At 40.4% G+C, this 26,911-nt stretch overlaps 1 protein-coding gene across 1 annotated transcript in view; it reads right to left on the reverse strand.

Annotated features, from left to right (window-relative positions):
• Positions 1–16,424, reverse strand: part of CD44 (CD44 molecule (IN blood group)) — a 49,162-nt gene extending 32,738 nt beyond the window's left edge. Inside the window, exon 1 of the mRNA XM_084207273.1 lies at positions 16,290–16,424. Coding sequence (XP_084063399.1) covers positions 16,290–16,356 — 67 coding nt within the window. The 5' untranslated portion in view covers positions 16,357–16,424. The remainder of the gene's footprint in view (positions 1–16,289) is intronic.
• Positions 16,425–26,911: the final 10,487 nt, after the last annotated feature.

A 26,911-nucleotide genomic window follows, 5' to 3' on the forward strand; every position in this document is an offset into this window, starting at 1 on the left:
GTGCTGCCCAGCTGCGGAGAAAAGCCCAGCAAAGCTCCCAGGAAGCCTTGCTTGTGCAGCATGAGGAGATCACGTGGATATCCAGGAAACCCCAGGCAAAAATGTGGCAATCCAGTTCTCAAAACTGGGTTTGAGGCCATCCAATTCGTTGGCACTGCGCCCTGAAGTAATGCTGAGACAGCATCTTTGTCTTCACTTTGATGATATCTACTACGCCTACTATCCCAAAAGTACCACTGCTGTAGCAGAGACACTCTCATGAAGAGCTGAGTATGGAAAAAGGACCAAAGCAGTACCCAAAACTCACATGGAATTTCACAGTTTAAGAAAATTGTGTCAATTCAGCATCTACTCTTTGAAGGCAGTAATTACCACATTTTAAAAGTGACAAAACGCAAACCCAGAGCTATCAGGGAATGCAGCATTTTTACTGTATAGTCTCAGATTTTAACGTTCACACAATGGGGATCCTTAACTGAATTAACAAAAAAAATTCTAATCACACCAATAAATACCATATCAAAAACAAATGATGGATCTAAACTAAATTTAAAGCTTAATATCTTTTTTTCCCCATGCTGAGGTATATAGATTAATTTTGAATTAAGGAAGAAACAAGACTGTAAACTTAAATCAAAACACATATTTCTCCTTTTTCATAGGGCAGGAAGGTCAAATCCATTAATTTAATAATGATGTTACTTAGCTGGCTGTAACACACTTATGCAAAAGATGGATTTTTATTGTGTTCCAAGAGCCAAGGCAACGTAAAACTCATTCTGTGTGACAAACTACTCCTGATCCTTTCAACATTTTTGAAGCTTCAAAGGGGCTGACTCAGAGTGGACTCACAGTGAAATCACCAACAGCACGCAAACTTTCCCTCCTTCCCCCTCCTAGAGCTGTCTGGCTTTGGGGCCTGACAGGACACCATCCTTCCTTTTTTCCTTCATTCACGTGATTTGCTACAGCTGTTTAATAATAGCTCTTGAAGAACGCAAATGGTAGGAAATACGTCTGAATTGTCATGATCATTGATCTCACCCAGACCATGAGACTGGGTGACACAAACCAAAGCCATGGAGTGCTCCTGTCTGTGCTGAGCTTTGGGAGCATGGAAAGCATAAACTTCCACATTTCTCCCCGTCCTTGCTGGGATTTCTGGTGCCTTCTCTCAAGCAGCTGCATGCGAAACTTTCTCTGCTATCCTCATTCACATATTTAAACCAGGTTCAATCAATCTTTGTCAGCCAAAATCACTAACTTTGGTTCCCCAGACAATTTGCTAGCTAGAGCCCACTGGTGGGGTGGAATCGCCTCACACAGACTAAAGAGCATTGTCCTGTCAGAGAAGTGTGAGTTACACCCTGATAATTAATAGGATAGGCTTGTTAGAAACTGTCACTGTAAGAAACCAGGTGCAATTTCCATTTCCACCCTGATTCTGCAACCCTTATGTATAATGAGTAACACTGACTCACGTTAACTCTTCCCACTGGAATTAATTTTCCATGAAGATTTTGGTATTCTGTATGCCTCATGCACTACACCCCAGTTTTCATTGTTATCAAGACACCACCTGGGGGTTTCCTTCTCAAGGTGGGCACTGTCTTTTATTGGAGGGGAAAAAAAAGAGCAGCAGTTCTTTTAGTAGCTGCAGAGATAGATCAAAGCAAACCAAGTGGAAGATCAGCGAACAGCCTGCCCACCGCAGCAAAAACGAGTGTAAGGCTTGTACGTGCTAACAGACTTCTCGGTAAAACCGCACGCCGAGTTGCATGGCAACCGGGAAATGTTGGGGGGATGTTTTGGTGGGGATTTTCCTTTTCAGTTGGTGGTTCAAGATGATTGATAGCTCACCAGGATGTGCTAAACTGGGGCTGACAACAGGGACAGAACTAGAGGTTTGACAGTGCATATAGTTTTCATTCTCTTTGTTTTAATAGAGACAGGATTTACATTTACTGTAAGAACTTGGATCTAGATATATTAAACTGATTTCTAGCTCTAGGCAGATGTACATGTGTAATTATTTCCTTATAATCACAGATTATTGAATTTTGTACTGACACTTCTGAACAGGAGCAACCACCAGTTTAGCACTGATACCTACATTATGAATATTATCACCTGCTTTAAATGCATGCTAGTAATGAAGTAGCAAAAAGTAACATACTGGAAACAGATTAAAATATATTTTAAATAAGATCCTAGTCATTACTTTTCCTCTTCAGGCAAATCTATGAATTGAGCCATATGGGTTCTAAAATCTGAGGAGATCTGGACAATCCAGATCTTGTCTCTCAGTTCAGACCTATCTCTAGTTATGCCTGGTTTTCTAATCGTTTCTCAAAAAAACTATTTCATGGCTAAATAAGAATGCATATTTTATTTCTGACTTGAGGAAATGGCCTCTGAATGCAAAATTTCATATGGGATGGATTCATAAAACATTTCAGGATCCAAAACATTTTGTCAATGTATATATTACGTAAGTCTGATTACTGCCATTTTGACATCTGTGAGAACTGGAAATGTACAAACAATATTATTCAGGGATTACCTAATACACTACAACACACATGGACCTGGAAAGCATTATTTGCTGAGTATTCTACCTTTTTTTTAGTCTATTAGAAAAAAAACTTCACGGAAAAACCATGCAGCCCAGGCAACTGTAACAGGATACAGAGGCCTTTACCTTTATGTCAGGAGTTGGACTAAAGCCCAAGTCAGTGATGAAAACCACTGGATAGCTGTTTGCTAGGTTATGTAAAATGATTCATTAATCCCAGCCACAGTCACTAATAGACACGTGTCGACATCATTAAAACACACCTATACTTGAATCCCTCGGGGCTTGATGAGGAAAGGAAAACTGTGCTGGGAAAATAGGACTCAAAACTGGGATGACTACACACTGATCAAAATTCAGAAGTCAAATTTGCAAGATCCACATGAATGAAGCTAGCAGTCCTTTACCATCCCAACACAAAAGCGCCAAGGATCAAGCCACACGTATCATCGTTAAGTCTGGCTGGTTTTGTGTTCCTCCAGTCATGATATTCTGGTTCTGCTAACCAACATTCTCCAAGGAAAGCAGAGAAACAAATCTAGAAATAGACCACCGGTGCCATAAGCAAGGCTCTTCCAAATACTGACAGTGAATATAGGTCTTCATAGATTCTTGGGAGTTGTCTGATTAAATACTTTCCTTGGAGTATTGCCAAGCTGTGAAACCTACAATGATTTATAGGAAATACATTTCCAGAGTGAGTAGCAATAAATCTTATTTTTGGTTTTCAAAGTATCCCTTGTGGATACTTAAATAAAGCAAAATAAGGAGTTTGTTTTTCAGTTTGAAATTACCCTTAATTCTGAAATTAAAATAATTCATTTGCACAAAATAAAATAAACACTTGAGAAAGGTAGGTTTAAATGTTTACATGGCTGCAATACATGTAGATGGTTTAAGGAACTCAGAAAAATGTTTCCCTCAGAGATTTTAAAAATGTCATATTTTCATTTCAGTTTGGCATAGAAAAATGTTCTAAGCCTTGAAAATTGTAATGGGAGAGAAAACCCCCACATAATTATAACTCTAGTAGATATGTGATATTCAGGGAGGGAAAAAATCTCTGCACACCTGGCTTTTGAAAGACAGCAATGTCCAGGAAAACACTTTAAAAGGGATTTACCTGCATGCTTGCAAGGCGTTCCTGCTATAAATAGAGACAACGTATTCTTAGTAGTTGGGTGTGGTGACAAGAAAGTGAAGATGACTCTCCATAGATCCAGAGGTGTAAAGTCAGAACTTTCTTTGAAGTTGTGCCTAAGCTGTTCCTACTACCCAGTTATATTTGGGTACCTAGTAATTCAGTCTAAAAAAGCAAATTAGAGTGTAGCTTTCTCACTTTCCTGTGTGCTGCTAACTGCATGAAAAGTCATGAGACAGCCATGCTAACCTTGAGGTCCAAGTGGGCTGACGTGGATCTCTGCAGCAAAAAATAAATGTGGCTGGACATATGCACAGGGGCCAGAGCGGGATACAGTGCTGTGGGAAGTTCTCCTTTCTCCAACAAAAATTAGCAAGTATTCCTTGCATCTCTGTCTAACTTCTGAGAGTGCCCACTGGAAATGGGATGTGAGACAAAGCTCAAGCTGCTGGCTTTCTTCTAAACTGTTTTTCCTAATGAATCTGCCCACCGATCATCACAGCCACTGTCTCTGCATCTGTTTGCTGATGGACCAAATTCTCCAGTCTCTTAACTGACAGCTCTCCTGGCTGGGGCTTTAAAACAATGGGTGTGGGGGTAGTGCTATTAATAAATCAAGCATTCACAGAGTCACTCAAAATGCAAGTAAGTACAAGAAATATGCTTCAGTCCTCAGCAGTTGCTGTAGGAAGAAAAGAATCTGCTAATGCATCTTCCAATCATACTTTATCTACGTGGCAACTGTTGCTCTGGTAAACATCCTGAGTGAGCCTATACTGTGTCATCACTTATGATAAACCTCCTTGCTGCTGACATTAATATTAGTCTTTTTGTAATAGTCTCACCCAATAGGGAGCTGAAAGTTTTCAGACTCCAACAGAACATGGTACAGCTGCATAGCACCTCAGGGGAAAAATTGCAGGCAGTGATATCATAGTCTGCAATTAGTTATCTGATATGCCCCCCTCGAAATGATGAAAACATAATCAACATTGCCGATACGAGGAGAGCTCCAGGCTGTACAGTGAGTAGTCTGACCCCAAAGGCTGAGTAACAAGGGCTGTGAGGAGAATCAGTTGGGATCAGTTCCATGCAGCCCAGGTGAAGAAACACATGAAACAAAGCTGGAGAATAATAGCTGGAGTCTGATTTTCACTGTTAGACCGATTTAGTTTTTTGGGATAAAAGCAGGTGACACACGCAGAGGGACTCATCAGACAGATCCCCAGCCTGAAGCCCAAAGACCTTACTGGAGTCCAAAGACCTTACTCCTATTCGCTGCTCTGTCACTCATCCAGTCAAAGAAAGGAACCTCAGGAATCTTTTCCAAAGCTCTGAAAACCAGCCAGTTAAAACAAAGATAACGTTACTCTGGTAGACATACCAAAGAAAGGAAGGCTGCTCAGAATATGCCTCACAATGTAGGACACGATCTGTAGGAGTCAAAGGAAAAGTTCTTATGCAAATTTCTGATGATGGAAGAGAATATTTTCACATTCACTACTCCCTTTGTTTTTCCCTTAATACAAGAATGACAGGGATCTCATAGCCTGTAACCAGATTGCCTAGGCCAGCAGGCAACTTCTCTTGGAATTTTTGGTGGCAAAATATTTCCATTTTCTGGAGTCTTTGTGGCTCTATTCACACATATACTAGGGTTTCAAGAATCTTGAGTTTTCTACTGAAAATGCTGAGTAGCGAGTAACTTTCCTAAGATGTATTCAGGTTATTCATACACAAAGCTACATGAGCAGTTAAATTTCTTTAATAATTCTTATAGTCTTAGTTATGAATCTTTTTGAACTGGTTTCATAAAAAGGTACATTTAATAACTAGAGTTTGCAGTAAATATTAAGATGTGCACAATGCTGTTGCTATCACAAATATGGTGGGAATAGTGATATTTTTCCTATTAAAAAAAAAGTTTATTTAAATTTAACAATTCATGACAGGCAGTGAAGATTCTCTTGCTGGAGGGAAGAATGGGAAAGAGGCACTGGCAGTGTGCCAATGATATTCTTGATACTCTGTGATTTCAAATACTACATTAAATCCTACATATATTTAGGCAGTGGAGATACATAAAGGCAATATACACTATTGTGTGAATGTAATCATCCTCAAATAGTAAAGCATCATTGTTTCCCAAAAGTGAATCATTGTGAAGCCAGTGATTTTGTCGTGATGCTCATTGACTCTAGTAATTAGTTTTCATGAGATATAGCTGGATTTTACAAGAAGATCCAGAGCTAAATCCACATTTGAATGGTAAATGATACAGTGGCAGACCTCAGCTCAGGTACAGTGAGTTCTACAACACTGGATTAATTTTGAGCAAGAGCCAATTCAAACATCAGTTTGGGAATATGCTTAATAAATACAAAACTTGAGGCAGTTACTAATTAATAAAGCACCACAATATTTTTCCTCCCACCAAGGACATTACTTGAAGCAAAATTCATCAAGTGGTTTATCAAGAGCACTAGACAAAGCATCCATCCAGGACATAAGAGTACAGGCTAGGAGAAAAACTCATTGAAAGCAGTCCTGATGAGAAGAACTTGGGATTTGTCATGGATGAAAAGCTGGACATGAGCCACCTGTGTGTGCTCCCAGCCCAAAACACCAACAGCATCCTGAGCTGCATCCAAGGGAACATGGCCAGCAGGGCAAAGAAGTGATTCTTCCCCTCTACTCTGCCCTGGTAAGACCCCACCTGGAGTGCTGCATCCAGCTCTGGGGTCCCCAACATAAGGACATGGACCTTTCAGAGCAAGTCCAGATGAGGGTCATGAAAATAGCTGGAGAGCTGGAGCACATCTACAAAGAGAGGCTGAGAGAGCTGGGATTCTTCAACCCATGGAAGAGAAGGCACTGAGGAGGCTTCACTACAGCCTTGCAGTACTTAAAGGTTTTTTTTTTAAAGAGGGAGAGTTTTTGCACAGGCAGATGGTGATAGAACAAGGGGGAGCAGCATTAAACTAAAAGAGAAAAGGTTTCGATTTTATGTTAGGAATAGGTTCCATATTGTGATGGGGGGAGGCACTGGAAAAGGCTGCCCAGGGAAGCTCCACCCCTGGGAGCATTCAAAACCAGGTTAGATGGAGCCCTGAGCAACCTCATTTAGAGGGGGGCATCTCTGCCCATGGCAGGGGTTGGAATGAGGCAATTTTTAAAGTCTCTTCCAACCCAAGCCATACTGTGATGTCTTAGAAACAGCAGAAGTAGTCGATGCAGTGAGAAACCACTTTTCCAGGTGATTTGCTACCAATCACTGTGCTTAGATCCTCTTGTCTTCCTTGAACAGCCTAAAAGCATGTCTTAGACACACCTTGCTATAACAAACTGCTGATTGACCTGACTCATAAAACTACTTTCTCTGGACGGGTGGGAGGTATCGGGCTACTTCCCAATATAGAAATCAATTCAAGATACCAAACCCAGTAAGTTAAAAAGTAAAAGATAAATATCAATTAGTCATGTTGCCATGACTATCCCTGTGGATATATTTGTATCACATCAGGGGTGGAAAAATGGTGTCAATACATTGCCTTGCAATTGCTGTGAGTCAACTGGGATGTGATTGTGACTGTGTTGATAAAATGGCATGACCTGAGCACTATGAGTAATAAAGTCAGACAGAAGACTAATACTGTTAAGAAATTTAGTGTAGGTCCACAAAATGTTGTTTGTACTGATATCTTGGGAGGCTACCTAGAACAGAGGCTAGACAGTGTTAAAGGAATAAAGTAGGTATTTATTAAAAGGCCTTCAAAGGATACACCTTGGGCACTCCAAAAGCCTGGCTGTGGCTACACCCCAGATGAACAACAGCTCATGAGTTTTCTCACTTTTATAAGTTTTGGTCCATTTACATGTTGGGGTTAATTGTCCAATTACAGCTTCAGGTTATGAAGTCCATCCTCCCAGATTGCTCTCCTCAGTTTGCTGTTGTTTGTGCTTTTGGGGCCTGAAGCTGTAACTGTGTCCTTGGTTCTCGGGCTGGAAAAGGATTGTTTTGTCTGGCAAAACTGTGAGGAGAACTTGCTGACACTTTATATGAAGTTCAGAGTCATATACTAATGCAGTACAGAATCTGCAAAACATGAAAGCTAAAACTTAAGGCATCAGTATGGGTGTTTGAAAAATTAGGAGAACACTCTTACTCATAAGGGGTATTTTCTCGCACATATAGTTTGGCTGAAGGAAGGATTGCACAACCAGACTCAGTGATGGATTGCCAAACAGTAACTGAAGAGAGTTTCCTATTTTTACGGTAACAGTTTTCAGAGAATGCTCTTTCAGAGAATCCTCTGTGTTCTTGTTCACTTCCTATCCAGTAGAATAATATTTGCACAAGAACGTTTTTCTTACAATTAATCATAATACTTCTTTTATCTTAAATAGCCCTGTATGTGAAATGATACCTGCTTTCTGAAACTGAGGCAAAAGAGGGACTGATCTTGTTGATGGGACAAGGGGCTGGGACTTTGGAGAAGATGTTCTATTTCAGCTATATTTCTGTCTCTCTGTTGTCCTACCTGTGAAGTGGGGATAAAAACACTGACTTCCCATGGGCTACAAAAATTACACATCAGTATTTTCTGCTGGCAGCATGTTTGCCAGTTCACTTCCTTCTCATTAGTTGGGAATATTATTTCTCTGTCAAATACTACTATACCTATACTTCAAATTTGAAGTTCTATGGTAATTTAAATACATTCAGCCTGACTCCAGCTCTGCTGAAGGTGTTGATGAAATCCACCAGATAAGGAAGCTCCTTTTGACCAAATGTTGTAATATTTACGTAAACTCTGTGCAATGGAAGGGAAAAAAAAAAAGAACAGAACAAATTTCAACAGAGACACCATCTATTTCCGAAGTGATACATTGAGAAAGCCTAAGACATGAGAAAGCAAATCTGTTTCAAGAATTCTTCTACAATAGTCAGAAGAATCCAGCAGATGAAAAACAGAAGGAATACATCTCAGACATGTGCTGGTGTTGAAACATTTGAATGTTTAAGGTACTGTAGGATATAATGAGGAGAGACCACTTCTTTTTGTTAATAATGTCTACCTTGAGCTTTGAAGATGTGGATGTGTATCAAGTAAATTTTACCAATTAATACTTTTGTAGTTTATTAACAGATATAAACCTTGCTGGGCCCAAGACTTTCAGTGCTGTGGCTACGTTTTTAAGGGGCTTGTGATAACACAGAAGTAATTGAAGCAAATAACATTGTTTATATTTAATTTTGAAGGGTAGCCTCGTCAGGCATAGAGAGCTTTTTTAGCTTTTCCTCATTTTCTCAGCAAAAGAAGTTGATTAAAGAGTTTATTTATTTTCAAACACAAAATTTTGGATAGAAATTCTACTGTTCTTTAAGGGCACTATAGAAAAATCTTACCAATCTTGCACTATTCTTAATGCAATATATTATTATGCTGCACCAATGTACAATAGGTCTGGTCCCCACTGGCATATATATAAGTAATAGGAGTTGTTAAGAAATATAAAAGAAGAAGAAAAATTATCTCCAGCTCCAGAAGGAAACACAAACTACCTGTTATATGTACTACCTGAATTAAATGAGCTCCCATCAAAGCATTATGGGAAAGCAAATTCAGATTTAGTCATTGGTCTTAATAATCTCTTGCTCACAGGATAGGTCTCCTCCTGGAAAACTGAACAACTGGGCATCTTCTAACCCACATGAAAACACTGTCTAGTGTATATGCCTGGAGATGCCCTTGAAAATCACCTGAAAAACTGTGCTGATCTTACTCTTCTGTGATCTTCACTGTTTTAAAAAAACAGATAATGCTGTGCTCTGTCCAGTGTGAGCACAAACAATATCACTAGTGGATAATGTGTGAGACTTGGCAGGTCAAGTGTATGCTGAGAAAATAAAACAAAACTACTGTAATCTTTTCCCACCCAAAAAGCAGCCAGGAAATTAAGCCATAAGAATAAAAGGAGAAAAAAAAAAAAGAAAAAAAATTAATAGACAGTTGTAGAAATGTCACACAAAAATCATCACAGACACTCTTAGAAGTGCTCTGCAATATTTTACACCACAACAGGGAGCAAATGGATCCAGGGTTTTACTGAGGCAAGCCACAACTGCAGGAAAGAAACTTTTCTCTAGGCAGTCACCATGGGAATGTGTCTCACATGCTCAAAATGTCTGGCAGTTGCTGCTTTTAATGCAGGAATTGTCAAGGGGATAAGTGCTTCTCTAAAACCTTAGCTGTGCCCACTCAGTATGAACTGGAACCACCAAGTATCTCTTCTCAGTAGGCTATAAAGTGATTTGGTTACATGGTGGAAAAGAGGAGTTTAAAAGTTTAGAGCTCAATAGGCAATCTCAAGGAGGGCATTTTTACTTTCTGTGCTAGGAGAGATTGTGCTCCTCACAAGACAAAGTTACTCTGACTAGTGCAATGGAAGAGTGGTATTTTGTTAATACCAATCTTCCAAAGTCACTGGACACTCCACCCTATAGCAGAGCATCCCAGAGGATCAAGCTTTAAGTAGGAACATCTCCAAAATCTCAATAAAACAGTTGATATTTATCACTAGGAAGTATTGCTTCAAACAGGAGCAAAACTTGACTAAATTTAAGATGCTATTCTTCAGCTAAGTATTAAATAAATTTTCGAGTACTTGAACCTAAAGAAGTGTTCATTCTGACAGCAGGGCAAAAGATGTAAGTCAGTTCTCAGTTGGCAAACAGCTTCAAACATCACTGATCATAAAAAGATAAGCATGGAATAAGAACTCTTTAAGGAAACTCTACTTTGCATTTGCTGTTGTCTAACAGGAAACAATTGCTATTGAACTCTAAAAGGCTGCCAGTCCTCAGTGCATATAAAGATAGCAAACACACAAGTAAACAGGATAAAACTGCCAGAGCAATCAAGTTTTATCTGATTTTTACAGCACTGCTATTGGTGAAATTGATTAAAAGAAAATATGTATTATTTCACTTCCATGTTCTAAGGGTTCCTTTATGTCAAATTTATGAGAACAGAGAACGAAAGCTTACATTTATAAATATGAAGACTCATTAGCAAAATAAGCTTTTTTTCTACATTTACACACCCGTGTAAATGATGGAAAAGGGAAAGGACGTGTAAATAATGAAGGACACCTCATCAAGCAGGAGGAGGAATAAGGAAGTGAGTGAAAGATGCGTTCAGGCCGCACCCTCGGTGTCTCCATTATGAATGGATCACGTTTCTTTATAATTGGCAAATCCTACTTTTCCTTGAACCAGCCTGGCTAGCTACTCCATCTTCCTTGTGCAGTAGCTTCACCCAGAGCACCAGGATGGAGCTGGGAAGAGCTGGCTGTCCTTAGCAGTGGTGACACGTTGTGTCAGTCCCAGTTCCGCACAGGCACACTTTGTCTCGGAGATGTCAAAGAGCAGGTGAAGCGCTCCCATCAGAGCCAGCCCTCCTACACTGCTGAACCACCGCCTGCACGGGCTGCAGGAGGAGCACAGTGCAGCCTGCTCAGTCTGGTTCCAGTGGGCATGTGGGCTTCGAGCACTCCCTGCGAGCAGCCGCAGCCTCGCTGCCCTGGCACGCACTATCCATCCCGCTGGAAGCTGTGTTCCCTCGGAGAGCCTGCCAGCTCAGGGCTGATGTTCAACTCTTACACACCAGCCTGGCCAGCAGCCTGCCTGCCTGCTGCCTGTGCTCACATCTGCTCACAGGGCTCTGGGCACCCAGAGAACATCCAGCGAGCTCCAGTTAACCTCTCACTTCTGTATGGGAAATCTACAAGAAACCATTCATTACAGCTACCCACACACGCCACACCCTGCTTCTTTACAGACACCTATCCATTAACAAAAATAACAATAAAAAAGCCCCCTAGGGAAATGTACTTCAGAGAACCTGTTTTGCTAACATGCTGTCACTGTGAGACATACATAATTAACAAAAGCTATGCCATGGCAGTATTTTTTTACTATTACACGTTCTGTCAGAGGCAGCATCTTATTTACGAAAGCAGGTATTTAGTACAACATTAATAGTGAAGTTGAGGATTGCAGGCTAATGCTCTGTTCCTAGGCAGCTGACAGTATGTACCCTGGCAATCTCTTTCACAGCCCTCTCGCACTGCTTTTGGAACAGTATCATTAGCAGAGAGATGAAGTTTTAACACAGCTGTGTTTTTTTTTTAAGACACAACAGAGCCTCTTAGAGTTTCCAGCTACTAAGCTACATCAATCATCAACAGAAAAGAGAGAGAAAAAAAAAAAAAAAGTGAAGCAAAGTATTTTCAAACTCCAAATGTAAGTAGAATTCAGGTCTTCTCTTTGATTTTTACTTTGAATTAGCATACCCTGCTTGTGCCTTCATGTTTTGAGCAGCTAAAACTGTAGGTTATTCTTCAACTCCTTTTAGGGTTTTTTGGGGTGTTTTTTTCCTAATGTTTCACAATATGAGAATTGAAGGTTATTGTACCAAAATAAGACAGCTGCATTATATAAAGTTGCCAGCGCTGTCATGTAGAGGAACTGGAAAGTCCCAAAGCCTCTGCTTACAAAAGAAAGTTCAATTATGCTCCTAATTGAAAGCACAGACTCAAAAAATGACTGCAGGTTTCGTTAGGCAGGAAACAGTCACAGAGGTTTGAACTTTAAGTCGCAATTAGCTGAACTTTCTGTCTGACTGGAAAGATTCTCCAAGGAAAACCCCTCTTTTCCTCAGTTGCCACTTCACATTACTGCCGGCAGACTCATTCATAGGATGAGCTCTGCCGCCCTTGGGCGGGGGCAGCTCCGGCAGCCGCAGCAAGGGAGGGAAATCACAGCCAGCTGCTACTGATATTACCGCCGAGGCACTGCGGGGAGGAAATGATAAACACACAGCACTGACACAATCCTCTCCGCCACTGCTATTAGCAGCACCCATCACGGCCACTGATAATTACAGAGTCTGATAGCTTTGAAATTATTATTACCTCTCTGGGAGGGAGAGATGGCTGGCTGTTAAGAGATGATGGACTCCTGGAAAATGACCAGCAGCTACACCAAACTGGCTTCCCACCCACAGTCGTGGGTAACACACAGAGAATGGTCCAAACCACCAGGTTTATCACACAGAAACCCTGACAGGTAAAGGCAAAGGACAAACTAGACTGTGTATGTGTTCTGCTTTCTAGTTTCCATTTCTCTGTTTGAAGAATTCAGTTTAATGCTGACAAATTGAATCAGCATGCTCCCAGATGCCAGCTGATTCTAAAATACGATGTGTTTTGAACACCATCAACTGTTCAGTGCAATGTTGCCTTGTTTTCAAAGTAGGCAAGATTACTGTGATGGGTCATGTTTGTTTCACAATTATCCTCTCTGTGAAGTTATATTTCACAAATAACTATATACATTTAGCCTTGGTCCTGGAGAAAACAATTTTAGAGGTGAGTTTTGCAGAACTCCTTGCCTTGCTCTCTCACATAGTATTCTCTTTAAAATAAAAGACCAAACAGTGATATATGAAGGGGAGAATTCTCATCTTCCATATTGACAGTATTTTCAAACACTTACCCCTTAGTTCTTGAACAAAACTGTGATGCAAGAGGACCAGAAAGCAAATGGAGAAGCCTTTTTACAGCCTTTGGAATATTAAAAACTTCCAAATTCCTTGACTGATTTACCATCTCCTTATCAACTACATTCAGAACCAGTATTATCAAATATTATCACATCTTTTCAACAGGTATTTTAGGAGTAATGAGCTCATGATTCTCTCTGGTGTTTTTCTATCAGCATGTCGCGATGTCTCCAACTCCTGGCACATTCTTGATACAGTCAAACCTCATGCATGTTTAGGTGATAAATGAATAACTGCAATATTCCCACTATCTTCAACTCAGGCCTATAAAAGTCATGGGAACTCTTCTGGAAAGAAAGATACACCACATATGGATGAACATTTTGTTTAACCTTGGCTAGGGCTACCAGTGGCTTTAAAAGCATTAACTTTAAAAAGTTCTTCCTCAATTGTACGATGCTATCTGTCCTCATCAAGCCTTTTTCTGACTTCCTATTTTCAAGGTAATGGCTCTTCATTGTGGTGAGCACCAGTACCTAAGGAATCTTCAAACCTTTCTCCAAAGACTGCAGAACAATCCCCTGCCATGCTTCGCTGGTTCTGTGCGTGTGAGGGTTTCCAGGACAGCTCCACAACCCTTCCACTAAACAATGATGGAAAGTTCAAGTGAACTCTTAATAAAGTCTAGTTACTTTGCAGCTTTGGGAAACTGCCAAGATACACACTGTAAGGACTGACTGAGAATAAACTAGCACAAAGAGCTTCTTCAGACTGCTTTATTTACAAATTTACAGGATAGATATGCAAACCAAGGGGCAGGCAGGTCTCTTCCTCTGTGACTGACCAGCAGCTGCTGGAGCCCTGTCTCAGAGCCTTACCTTGGAATGGGGCTCTGGCAACCTCTCCAGTGCTAACAGGCAAGCTCCTTCCTCCCAAGGGCAGACTCATTCTCCCTCTTTCCATTTCACCCTTACCACTACTACTTCTCTTCCAGTTTCTTCCAAGTTTGGGGGTCAAAATTCTAGGATTTGTTTTGTGTTAATCAAGGAAAACTTTGAGAAAAATATTTCTACAAATCCATAATGCTTGCAGGAGAAAATCTCCTCTGAAAACATCATTAACCAAGATGTCAGCATCTATATACTCTGGGATCCAGACTCCTTAGACAAGTCATGTCAACACCAAGAGTGAGAAACATATCAGTGACAGTATGGTCACAACACCACAGAAATCAGGATGAGTAAGTTTTTCAGCTTCCTCTGTCTCTCATTTTTCCTTCTGAAATCACATTAAGAGTAATGTGGTCCTCTTTAATTCCATAAAATTCTGTACTAAAAGAATCAAAATTCCAGTTCAGGAGTTTCCCAACAGCAATAGCCAGCAGTCTATGATACACAGCAAAATCACTGGCTAAAAATAGAGAACAACACCACCAACTGCTGTTTTGAAATCATTACTGACTACAAAGTCATGCTGGAATGTACTGTATACCAACTCAAATATACTGTAGCTATATTCTAATACCTTACTAAGCCAGTAAAGAAACTTCCCTGGAGGGCATATGTGAAGTTTGACACACTTTTTGTAACTATGCTGAGGGCTCAATAATGGGGCTTTCCGTCTCCCATAAAAACACATTCCTCCCAGAGTCAGTGCAGACCTGGCTCTCTAGGACACTCCAGGACTCTCCATGGAAGTAAAAATCAGCCATAAGCAGCTGTTCTGCAGTTATAGTATTTATACAGTGCACAGACGCGGACCAAGCCAAGGATTTAAACACGTCTTAGACATGCCTTACTTGCCTACAGTAGCCCTGCCCTTTCTCTTAAGGCTTTGTCTATATACCTGATCTTAGCAAGAGGATTTTGCTACAAGGGACACACGATTTTAGAAAGAAAAGCAATGAGGCTGCTTCAGCTATCACAGAAGCGTTGGGAACTTGTTCCCCCTGACACACCCATCCCCAGCCTGGCAGAGCTGCAACCATTAACAGAGCTATCCCCTGCTGCTCAAGCAAATGAGACACATATTTACTATACACACAGACACACACAGAGCCCTTGGGTGACAATGGCCATGAAAAATGCATTTTGTTAGACTCTGGAACTGATGAGTACAAAAACAATATAGAAGCACAACTGTTATCCCTAACCACAAAATACCTCAAGGCAGTTGCAGTCACGGTGAGAGTCTGCTAAAAGTATGAACATTCCCCTAAAACATGGTTGAGCCTGCACCACGTAAAATTTCAAAAGCTTCTTGTCACTTCGGACATAAATGTTTTACTTTTTCCTCTGTATTAACCTTAGATTTTTAAATACAAATATTAGAAGCAAATAACCAAGCTGCAGGAAGGTAAGTGATACACAACTGAACTTTGTCACTTCTAACCCCCTTTGTTCCAAAAGCTCATCAGTCAGCCCTAGAGAGACCTTAGAAAGTCAGAAGCAAGCATGCTTGGCATAAAAGCTCTCCAAATTTCAGCAGAAATCCCTGCAGTTTTTCTCCTGTTCAGCAAGGCTGTGCCCAAATGCAGTTTGTTTCAGCCGCTGGTGAGCTGATGTAAACTCCAGAATGCAGCTGTAAGCTGGGGGGGGCTCACCCCCTTCCTTCCACCCCCCCCATCCCCCTTTTCACTACAGTTTGAAGGGGAGCTGGGAGAGCAAACTGTGCTTGGAACCGCAGTCACATTGTCGAACTGAGCTTCACCAGAGCCATTCAGAATTCCCTAATGTAGTTCTGTTCCTAGTTTAAACTCCATTCTTTAATGTTCTGCAATTCAGTTTTTACAGATTCAGAATTGCCCTTTACAAGCAATACACAGCTTTCCGTGATTGTACAGACCAGCACAACTGAGATTACACTTCTAAAACATCTCTGATAACGCTTGAAGTAATAAAAGTTTATAGATGCAAGAAAGCTGTTAGCTATCTAGCAGAAGCACACTTGCTGTCTGAAGCATTAATTTAACAATCATAAGCGTTTTCATTCATAAAAACCTTACCTGTTTCTGCTAGACAGAACTTCAGCAGACATAATCCAAATACTGTCCATAAGGAGAAGTTGGCCATTGTTTTCTTGGAACTGTTTTGCAAAATCCAAAGATCCTGGCAAGCTGCAGAAAGAAGAAAAGCCCCGACGCTTGTTAAGCCTGCAGTCAATGAGTCTGAAGTTTGCTGCACTTTTTATTCAGATTCAAAGGAACTGAAGTAATGACATAACTGGGAGGGGGAAGCTCCATCAAAAGTCACACCCATATTGCAACAAAAGTTACCCAGCAGCAGAAGAAGGGGGGGGGGAAGGAGAGCTAGGACTGACTAAGCAGGCACACTTGAGTTTTAAAGAGCCACTAAACCTTCTCTTCTTACACCAGTTTAGTCAAAAGTTATACTTAGTGTGCTCGTAGGAAAATTTGTGTAATCTCTCTAGAGCTCTCTCAGAAATGCACTGTTTGTTATAAGCTTTTCATCCTGCATTTCAAAATCCTTTCATTATTGCAAACCAAGTGAACATAAAAGCACTAGAGTTTCTAAACCCTGGTAAAGCATCTAAACAGCCTAGATATTTCCCAAAAATATTTTGCTTATTTATTCCTATCTCACCATTTTCTCTTTGTGCTGTTCAGTTAAGAACAAGCAAAATGCCTGCTCTGCAGTGAGGCTTTCTGCAATGTTTTTGTTCAGTGCTGGAGGATAACACCATGCAGAAGCTAAGTCGAGGCTGTTCTGTTTCCCACAGCCCATTCTACCCCTGATGTCCCTGCACAGGCTGCTCCAAGAAGAATAGTGAATGAGCAAAAGTAGTGAGTAATGCCAGTGCCAGAAGTGAGTGATACTGAGGACTGAGGCTGATACTTTATTCTATTGATGGCATGAGGTACAGAAGGAATTTTTCCTCCTATTCCTGATTCAGAAAACAGAGAAGCAGGATGAAAAGGTACCAGATCTTTGAGGTTCAGACAAGGTCTCAGGTCCTGAGGGACATATATTCATTGCAGTATGTGGTTTTGTTTAGCTCTTGATGAAACCCCTGGTGAAAACCCCAAGGCCTCTGTAGATAAGCAAAAGGCTTGTCTCTTGTGTGCCTCGAAGATTTCCCGTGGTGTCTGCATGCACTGGCTGCTCTTTGGAGCTGGGGAATTGGAGCAGTGGTTCCTGTGCCATGGGATGAGGGGTTGGTCAGGGATCACCGAAGCCAGAACTTCCCACCTTTAACAACAGCCAGAAATGCCCTGATTTCAGTTTCCCTTGCCAAATCTGGAATGAATAGTCCTATATCAGATTACCATTTCGTCGATCTTCCCACTTGAAAGAAGTTTCTCATTAATTTAATCTCTGTAAACACAAACAATGGAAAAGTACAGACAAGTCTCTCTGGCCACAGGCACAAGAAGGTCACACAAAGAGGTTTTCAGGACTTTGCCCTTTTTTTGCCATTTGACTTAGAGATGGCTGGCTATCCTTTCCTCAACCAGACAAATTTTTAGCAACAGGTTCCAACAGGCTTTTCCTACAAGTCTAGAAATCTGATGGGACAAAGTTAAAGTAAATTTTTTTCCTTTAAACACAGGGAATCTTTTTATTATGAAGCTAACTTTGAAATTATGGATAAAACACATTTTCTTTAGTAAATGTGCAACTTTTTTTTTTTTTTAAGACATTACTTTAAAAGCAATTAAAAAGTAATCTCCTATATAACATTGTCTAAAGTGGAAATAGAAATAGTTCTGTAAAATCCTGTACATTTATATCTATAAATGTTTTGGCATCAAAAACCATTAATAAAGTTTAGTGGGATTTCAAAATGCTGGCACACATTTAATGAATGTTTTAAATTTACTAAGTATATCTTTTTCTCCAATTGCTAAGTTACTTTTAAAATTCATGCCCTATGGATGAAACAGAATAATTAAACATTTAATTAAAATTCAGGAAATTTTGACTCCTATTTTTGATTAACATAAATTGCCTCTTTATTAATACCCTGTATCATTCATAATGATATAGAATTTTAAAAAATAAAAAGTTTTCTTTGGCACAGGTAAAGGGAGAATAACATTCATTTTAGGGATAGAGGCAGAGTCTTAGATAACTAGGAGTGGAAATTCCTAGTCTCTTCATGGTCTGAAGTTTCTAATTCTAGCCCTTCTGACACCTGAATATGAAAAGGTTGTTTTCTAGACACTAAAATATGACTTGTTATTCATTTCAGTCTTTCCAATACTCCTGCATGTGTTCAGCAAGGGTGGGTGGTATTCTGCTTTGGAAAGACTCTCCTGGCTGCTGACCTGAAAAACTGGACTAAGATTAGAGACATTTACACCACGTGAATGGAGGTGCTAGTACCTAAAGTAAAAGACAGTTCTACACAAGAAAAATGATTGATAGCATTACATCATTTCATGTGATAAATCACAGGAACAGTTAATGAGCTGTTTGTGTGTGACATGTGAGTTTGGCCATTCCCCGTGCCATCGGCCTGCCTACATGGCAGCCTAGAACACACACGTGCATTCCAACAAAAAAATGAATGACACAAAAAAATTCCCTGCTTTCCCACACAAACATGGTCAGCTTGTGTCAGTCTCAGGCAGCCAGCAGTCCAAATTTAGCCTGGCTGCAGGGCATAATGCTGCTCAGAAAATTTAGTCAAAGCAGATGTACGACTCTGGAAAAACTGTTGGGTTTGGGGGTTTGTTTTGGTTTTGTTTGGGGGATTTCTTTGTGAGAAATATGTAAACTTCTCCTTTCATTTGGGAAAACCTTATTACATAGGAACAGAAAAATCCTGAAGCAAACCTTCAGCTGAAGCAATGCAGCACAGCATCCCTGTTTGAGATCTAGAACTTGCTTACTTCTTTGGCAACAAGAAGCTAAACTACTGGAACCAAAAAATTTTAAAATTATTAATGAATTAAGTTTTCAAAAGAGAATGAAACAATAAGACTGAAAAAGGATAAAACCCCAGCATTTAAAAGAGTATTTTTCTATGATGCCTTTGATACAGTGAATACTGAATCTGTGACGGTAAAATATAGTACAGGAACACCAAAATAACTAATTTGTGATTGTATCACATATGTGAACTGTAGGCAGCACTAATTAATTTTGATAAAAATCCTAATTGGGAGTACATATGTTGGAGTCCTAGAAACATATGCATGGCTTACAATGATATAAAAAGTTGGACTTTTTGAAGGAATTCACATACAGGATGAAATTCTGGCCTAGCTTAATTGAAAGACCAAAATTCCACTGAACTCAGTGGCACAGCCTCTCTCTAGAACGAATACTTAGATTTTATTTTGTGGACAGACAAGAAAATGGATGTACCTGAATGAACCTGTACCTATGATGGGAAAAAAAAAGGTATCAGTGGAGATTGATTTTACTTTGAATGGGAGAAATCAAAGGAAGGGTAGAATGGAATTCTGTTTCTGTGAAAATAGCTGGAATTTGTCTTCTGAACCCCCAAAATTTAAAAAACCCACAGCTCCTAACTTTAATTTTATTTCTATTACCAGCAGAAATACTATTTTAAAAAAAATTTTAAAAAAGAATTTTCTGAGCATAACTTTGTGAATATTTCAAGCTTATTACAGGGAGTTGAACAGCAACTGGTCCTAGTGAATATAAAAAGCACAAATGTCATTAGGTAGTTCTGGTCATGGCTGTGTATACTTTGTGTAGACTATGGGTGATCTGTGAGACTGGCTGAAAATCAGATTTGGGGGAGTAGGGAGGATTTCATACCCACTTAACAGTAATATCAATAAAATATGCTTTTTGTAATAAGATTTCCTCCATGTTCCTAGACTGCAATCTAGTTTCCTGCATTTCAGACTGGATTCAATTTCAGAGTAGATTTAATTTTCATTATCAATTCTGAAAACAGGTTTTGTAATGGCAACGGTTGTAAATGCTCCAGTGTGGCAAATCTTGAACTGCACACTTCTCTTGGGCTCTGAGTGCTGATGGGAAGGCATAAGAAGAGCCTGTGCTGGTTGAAGCAAGAAAAGCTGCTCTTTTGGCCGGAGGGCAAAGCACTCCCTTGGGAAGTTGAGAGCCCGGTTCTACTCCCATCAAGCTTTTGTTCCTGGATGTAATTTACTGCCTGTGTCCTGCAGAGAGTTGGGAAGATGAACAATGGCTCCTAGTTGTTTACTCCCGAAAAAAGCAGCAACCCAGATTGGCACCTACCGTGTGGATTCATCAGCCTGTTTTACTGGTTTGCCCCAGATCCCTAAACAACTCACTAATCCAAGACAGGCAGAAACCTCCACAGCTGGCATGGCCCGAGCTGCCTTGAAGGAATTCTGTCAGACCATGTGGCCCCATCACCTTTCTTCTTGCCAGCACCACGGCGGCGCACGTAGTCCCTGGCTGACCCTGGCGTGCCAGCAGTGCACAGGCAGCAAATCACATCCCAGGCCCCACGGACAGCTCCAGCAGCACTGTCCCCCCTCGGCTGTTGTTGGGGATGGAGCTGGAAAGTGCCTCCAGCAGGGCCACCAGCTGTCCCAGCCCGCAGAGACACAGAGCGCATCGGTGACCGACTGAGTCAGCGCAGCTGCGGAGCTGGGGGTGGGGGAATGCGGGGGAAACCGAGGGCAGAAGGGCACACTCTTGTTCTCTGTAGGTGATTTCTGTCTGTCTCTGCCCCTCCTTCCCCTGGCTGGCCTTCCCAGCACACACCATGCAAGAAGTGCCTGGAACCGATGCATCCAAGCCAAAGAAATGAAAGTGGGAATGCAGAACGCTGAGCACGAGCTGCCCTCTTTGTGCTCAGCATTCTGTATTCCCACCTTTATTTCTTTTGTTTGCAGTTATACAAGAGGTGAATCAAGCTTATACTAAGCCACTTCCTGGATGTACTCTTTTGTCTCTGCTGTCTTTCCTTTTTCTTCTACTTGATTTTGCTATGTGACTTCTACCTTGACTTCTCTCTGTCATCTCCACTAATTTCTCCTTTTTCTTAATCCCCATTCTTCCTCATCTATTCTCGGTTCCATACAGCATATTGGAATTATTAAATCAAATATTTAAAGCCCAGAAGAGCAGGTGAGCTTTACAAAAGGCAAACATTCAGGAAACTCAGGAAACACTTCATATTTGCATAACCAAACTGTGAACTGTTATATATAGATAAATGCTTAGGGGCCCTTGTGCCTAATACAGGCCTGACCAGGGCCATTCAAAGTCAAGGTTTCCCATTGATTTTGAGACATTTTGAATCAAGGCAGCTGCAAACAGTGCTTAGTTCAATCCCAGTATCTGTGTTATGATAAATCTGCCTACTGCATTACGTGTTTCCCCTGTATATATATATATATATATCTATATATATATCTATTCTGAGAGGATAGTGGGGTTAGATTTATAGCCACAGATAAAATATTTTCCTGTCTAATGAAAGTAAACCACAAATTTTAGCTTTCTGAACAGAACAATTTCTGTTCACACCAGATCTGTCTGTGCCACTCTTGCCATAGCCGCACACAACCTATCCACATTTAGACTGTCTTATACATAGCAGTGTGGGAATGAGCAGCTAAGCCTATTTTTTTTCAGTTACAAAGAGTGCTAAAACCAGACCCCGTCTGTATATAAACAGAAACTTGCTAAATTTTAGGAGTCTCCCTGTTAGTCAGTTTTATGATTCCTTTGAAAGGTGGAAGGGAAGGAAAAGCATCTTAATTTTAAACCATAATAAGCATGTTTGCTTTCAGAGGCAAGGGTTCCAGCTGTTTCCAGCGTGGCTCTAGGAGGGAAGGTGCAGGTGTGCACACACCATAGCATGAACAGGGTGAGGAGGCTGACGGGCACAGCAGTGCCAGGTTTGGAAATGCTGAACCCGCTGGGTAAAATACACACAAAGCAGTCTGACCCTCGTACACTTTTAGGGAATGCATTTCTCCAGCAGTGGCACCTTCTTCCTCAAATGGGCAGTCCTTTTGCCTTGTTGGATGCGCAGGCGTCAGCAGCAGCCAGCATTCCCCTAAACCCTGCAAGTTGAACATAGCCAGGAATCAGTGAATTGGTGCAACAGCAGTAGCTTGTCCCCTAAGGTTGGTCCTTTCCTTCTGGATATCCCCACACAAAGCCAGGAGTGCTGTCTCCCTGAGCTCAACTGGATGACAGGGAGCCGAAGGAGCTGTCTCACTTCCAGGTGGCACTAAGTGCCCCTCCATGGATGGAGAATGCACAAGGCAGGAAACTCCTCCCAGTTTTTCCTCTCAGAGCCTTATTTCTGAGCTCTAAATAATGCATGTTGGAATTGTCAGGTAGAAAATCCTAGGACTTCTGAGGGAAGTTCCCTTCTCTGTAGTGTAAACAAGCGAAGGAAGGTAATTCTGGACGACTGAAGACAGGAGATTTGTGTGAGGCTGGGACAGAGGCACAGAAAATAGAATTCATCAAATTAGTGAGAGAGAAACTCTGGTTTTGCACATTTTCATGTGCCTGAATTTCTGCTATAGAAATAGGTAAGGGAGGAGCTGAGTGCTATTACCAGACAATGAGTTTTTCTTGGAACTGGTAATTGTCACACTAGACTGCACGTTCATTGCCTACTCAACAACTTGGCTTAAGTAACAATGAAAGCCAACATTTTAGAAATTAAAAATAAACACTCATTTGGGATATTATTACATAGTTGGTAACAGTTCAGTTATGGATTAAATTTCTCTCATTAGCAAGAAATTCTTACCTAGAACAACACAGCTGTGTTTGAAAACGTACCTTTCTTACTGACCAAAATTTGGTTTATTTCCTTTTTCTTTCCTTTAGTAATATTGAGCGACAATGACTAACTAAATTTAAGAAAAAATATTATGATGATCATGATTTTGAAAATGTGCTTGCATTCCTTTGCAGTCCCTTTGGGTTACCTTTTGAGGGATGTTTGACAAGATCTATCAGCAACAGATATTAGCCAGACAGAAATTCTATATAGAAAAATAAAAATAAATTCAGTGTTTTATGCAGTTGTACATTACAAAATTCTCATTATACTGGTGATTTATATAAATACAATAATCATCAAATTACACAGTATGACATGATCATCATAGCTAAAGAACTCCATACCATCTTTTAGTTCCTGAAAACTCCTTTCTCAATAATTTGCGCTTCACTGAGTAAGCAAATATTTGTTAGTGAATTCATCAATTCTTCAGAATAGTGCATGTCTAAAATATTTGCAATGTGTTCACAACCATTTTGTTTGCAGAAATACAACTGGCAATAAATACATTATAAGCTATTAGTTCACCTCTAAAACATTACTTATATTGTCCAAATATTTTACTGAAGAGTTGGAAGAATTAAGCAGGTCATGTCTGAACAGCTTTTTGAACAAGTCAGATCTGGAAAGCTATTAAGACTCCTTCAGATGTTAAAGCTTCAGCCAACTTGCACTGAATTTACAAGAAATTATCTGTCTGAGTCACCAGATATTTCAAAGATACATGATATGAGACCAAATTCAGTGATATACAAATAGATATGAAAACAAGCAAGAGAATCTGTAGTTTATCTGCTGTCCATTGTACCCAAAGTCTCAGCAGTACAAAGTCCCTCTTCTTGTCCTTTGCAAAACACATTTAAGGTAAAGAAGTTTGTACACATGAAGATTTACCTGAGGTTCATACCCCCCTCACTTTGTTTTCTATAAGCAACCCTTCCATAATTGTTGCAATAATTTAATGAAAATTTTCCCTAGGGGAATGGGTAGAGAGGCAGAGATAATAAAAGGAATAAAAAACTGTTCTGATAGATCTGGTACTATAATAAACTCCACACACCCCTATCTAGCAAGCAGGAACTGCTAGACAAGACCACAGAAAGTGAATCATACTACACAGTTTCTTGAGAGTCTTGAGACAAAACGGAATGTGTTGAGTGCACTTCTGCAAAGATTCTTTCCCATGTGCAGGAGGAGAGTCACTGCTTGGTATTAGCTTGCCCTGGAAGGACAGATCTGCATCAACATCAACATGATCTCTAACAAATATATTACTCCCTAAGTGATGAATTATACAAGGCATATCTCAAGGGGCATAGATGTGAGATAGGCTATGAATGTTCAAGAGTCTAGTTCAAATACAGATATAAGGATACTAAAGCTTATCTCAACTATTTAAGGATTCCTTTTTAACTCCCTATTCAAATTCGGTTCTTCAATCCCAGTCTAGCTAGTTTTTCCTCTCTTCTTAATCACCCAGTTCTGTACAGACAGATATATCTGAAATACTGTTCACATGGCCCAGTCCTTCCTGAACTTAGCAGTTCCAGCATACTTTACACTTTTTTCTAGCTTTAGAGAACGAGCTGAAGCACTCATAGAAACCTGAGAAATAAGAACATAAAAATACAGCACACAGTGCCAGGCACAAGCAGCCAGAAGCCCTTGCTGGATGCCCGAGGAGGCTGAGGCTGCCTTTACCTGCTATAAAACATTCTAAGCACGGCTCCCACTGCACATCTGGTCCCCTGGGTGTCTCCTGAGCAGTCACTTTGAAGTTGCTCCATTTTGTTCAAACAGAGCAATATTAGGCCAGAGAGAGAAGCTGAACCGATGGCTGATGGCTCTGTTTGACACTCCTGTGAGAATGGAGATCCTCCTTCCTTCAGGGAGTAGGCAGCTCAGCATGAATTTGCACATCTGCATAGCAAAGGCAGCTCTAGCCTGCTGTCAGCCGAGCCTGCCTCAGAGCTGAAAACATCGTAGCCTCGCTTGTTTGGCATTGCTTGTCAGCTAATTAGCCTTGCAGATAAGCCTAACTAGCTGGGACCAGCTACACTCTGGTAGTGATCTATGGCTTTCAGGAACTCCTGTCCCTCCATACCTGGTAATTACAGCATGTGGAAGTACCAGCTGGGTACAGCTCTTTGCCCTCTTCTACTGCAAACTGAAGTCATGTCCCTCATCCCTTGAGGTGAGCTTACCTGAAGAACATCTCATTGCAGGATTTAGTCCCAAGTCACCTGGAAGATGGCTTGTGACCTGTCAGATAAGAAAGACTACATGAAAGGAGCTCTCTGTGCTTTCCCCACCTCCCTACTCTTTTTCTTTGGCAAGGATCTGCATCAGATTTCAGAGGTATGGATTTCAACTGAAGCCAAAATCAGTAACAGATTTAAAGCCTAAAGCCAACAGATTGTAAAGCCTATTCAGTAACAGATTTTGGTCTTGCCAAATAAATTCTTTGCCAAGCAGGAAGCAAGTCTAGGAAGCCAAGCAGGACTAGGAAAAATTTCTCCTGAGGCTTAACTGGAGTAAGCGGTAAAATTCAGACAGGAAAGAAATAAATCTGAACATTAGAAAGGTCCTGTTGTGAGACCAGCTCCATAGTGGAATAGCTTTTGAGAACATGCTCACCCCCTGCAGAGGAATAGATGAAATTACTAGACCTTTTTAACTATGACTTTGTGATTTACTTAAGAGGATCCCACATCTCAAGTGCTGTACTTGGAACATCTGATCAGTCACTGAAATCAGTACTAGGAATTAGTCACACCATGGTAGGATTTGCCACTCCTCTGAGATTTTGCTGCAGACAAGGGGTGCTTTCAGTCATACAGCTTTCAGACAAAAACTCAGCTAGTAGCTTTTTTTGTTCCTTGAAACATATTTTAATTATCTTATTGGAAGGGACATTTGTATTTTAACCCATCTCTTCTCTATTTGTCTTATTAACCATCTCACAAACACCCTACTTTTACATTTCTCAGTTGTCCATTTAACATCCCTGACTGATTGGATATTGTCAGTAGGTAGCAAATTACTGACTGAAAAATTAGGAATAGTCTGTGTATGAATTTATGAGATTCATTTTTAATCATGTCTTACTTTTTTACTCCAACAGAAACACCAAATTTTCACTTTCCTCCACTCAGTACCATTATCATGGAAAGAGGGCATTATGCTCTGGGCTCTGCAATGCCATTAGAACCTCGCAGGATCAAGATCTTAGAATAATTTCTACTCCCTCACAGATTCAGTAATTGCTTCTACCACAGAGAAAACATGTGGGTTGATGCATGACTGAATGGAGAGTTCAGGCACTTTAAAGAAAAACATTTGTACAAAAAAGAGTTCTTGTAGAGACGTATGGTGATCTCCTAGGTCAAGCACACTCTCATTGCTGCACTATTATTACACATTTGTCAGTGCTTTGCATGCTGAGCCATTACTTTGCAAATAATATTTGCTTTTTAGAATGCAGGCAGTGCTAAAGGAATATTGGAATTAATAATTGTGCAGCTCTGACTTGTTTCAGAAATTCTTGTGAGCAAAGTGGTACAGAGGGAAAGAAATTATAAATGAGAGGGACACAGGATTTGAAACAAGGGAATAAGGACTGGGCTGAACACATTCTTTTCTTATTAGCATTATTCTACTGAGGTCAGTGAATCCCTTCTGAGCTGCAACTCAGAAACATGAAATACATCATGATCTTTTGCTATAAGTATGGTAATAGAGTAAGGAAAAAGTAAAAGATCTGTCAGGAGATATGCTGTCACAGAAAATATCAAGTCTAGAGAGACAGAAATCTGAAGCAAAATGTACTTTTATAATGTTCTTCAGATGACTCTTGACAATGGTCATTCATGAACAGTTTCA

The sequence above is a fragment of the Fringilla coelebs genome (genome assembly GCF_963513975.1).
Source record: "Fringilla coelebs genome assembly, chromosome: 6".
NCBI classification, from domain to species: Eukaryota; Metazoa; Chordata; class Aves; order Passeriformes; family Fringillidae; genus Fringilla; species Fringilla coelebs.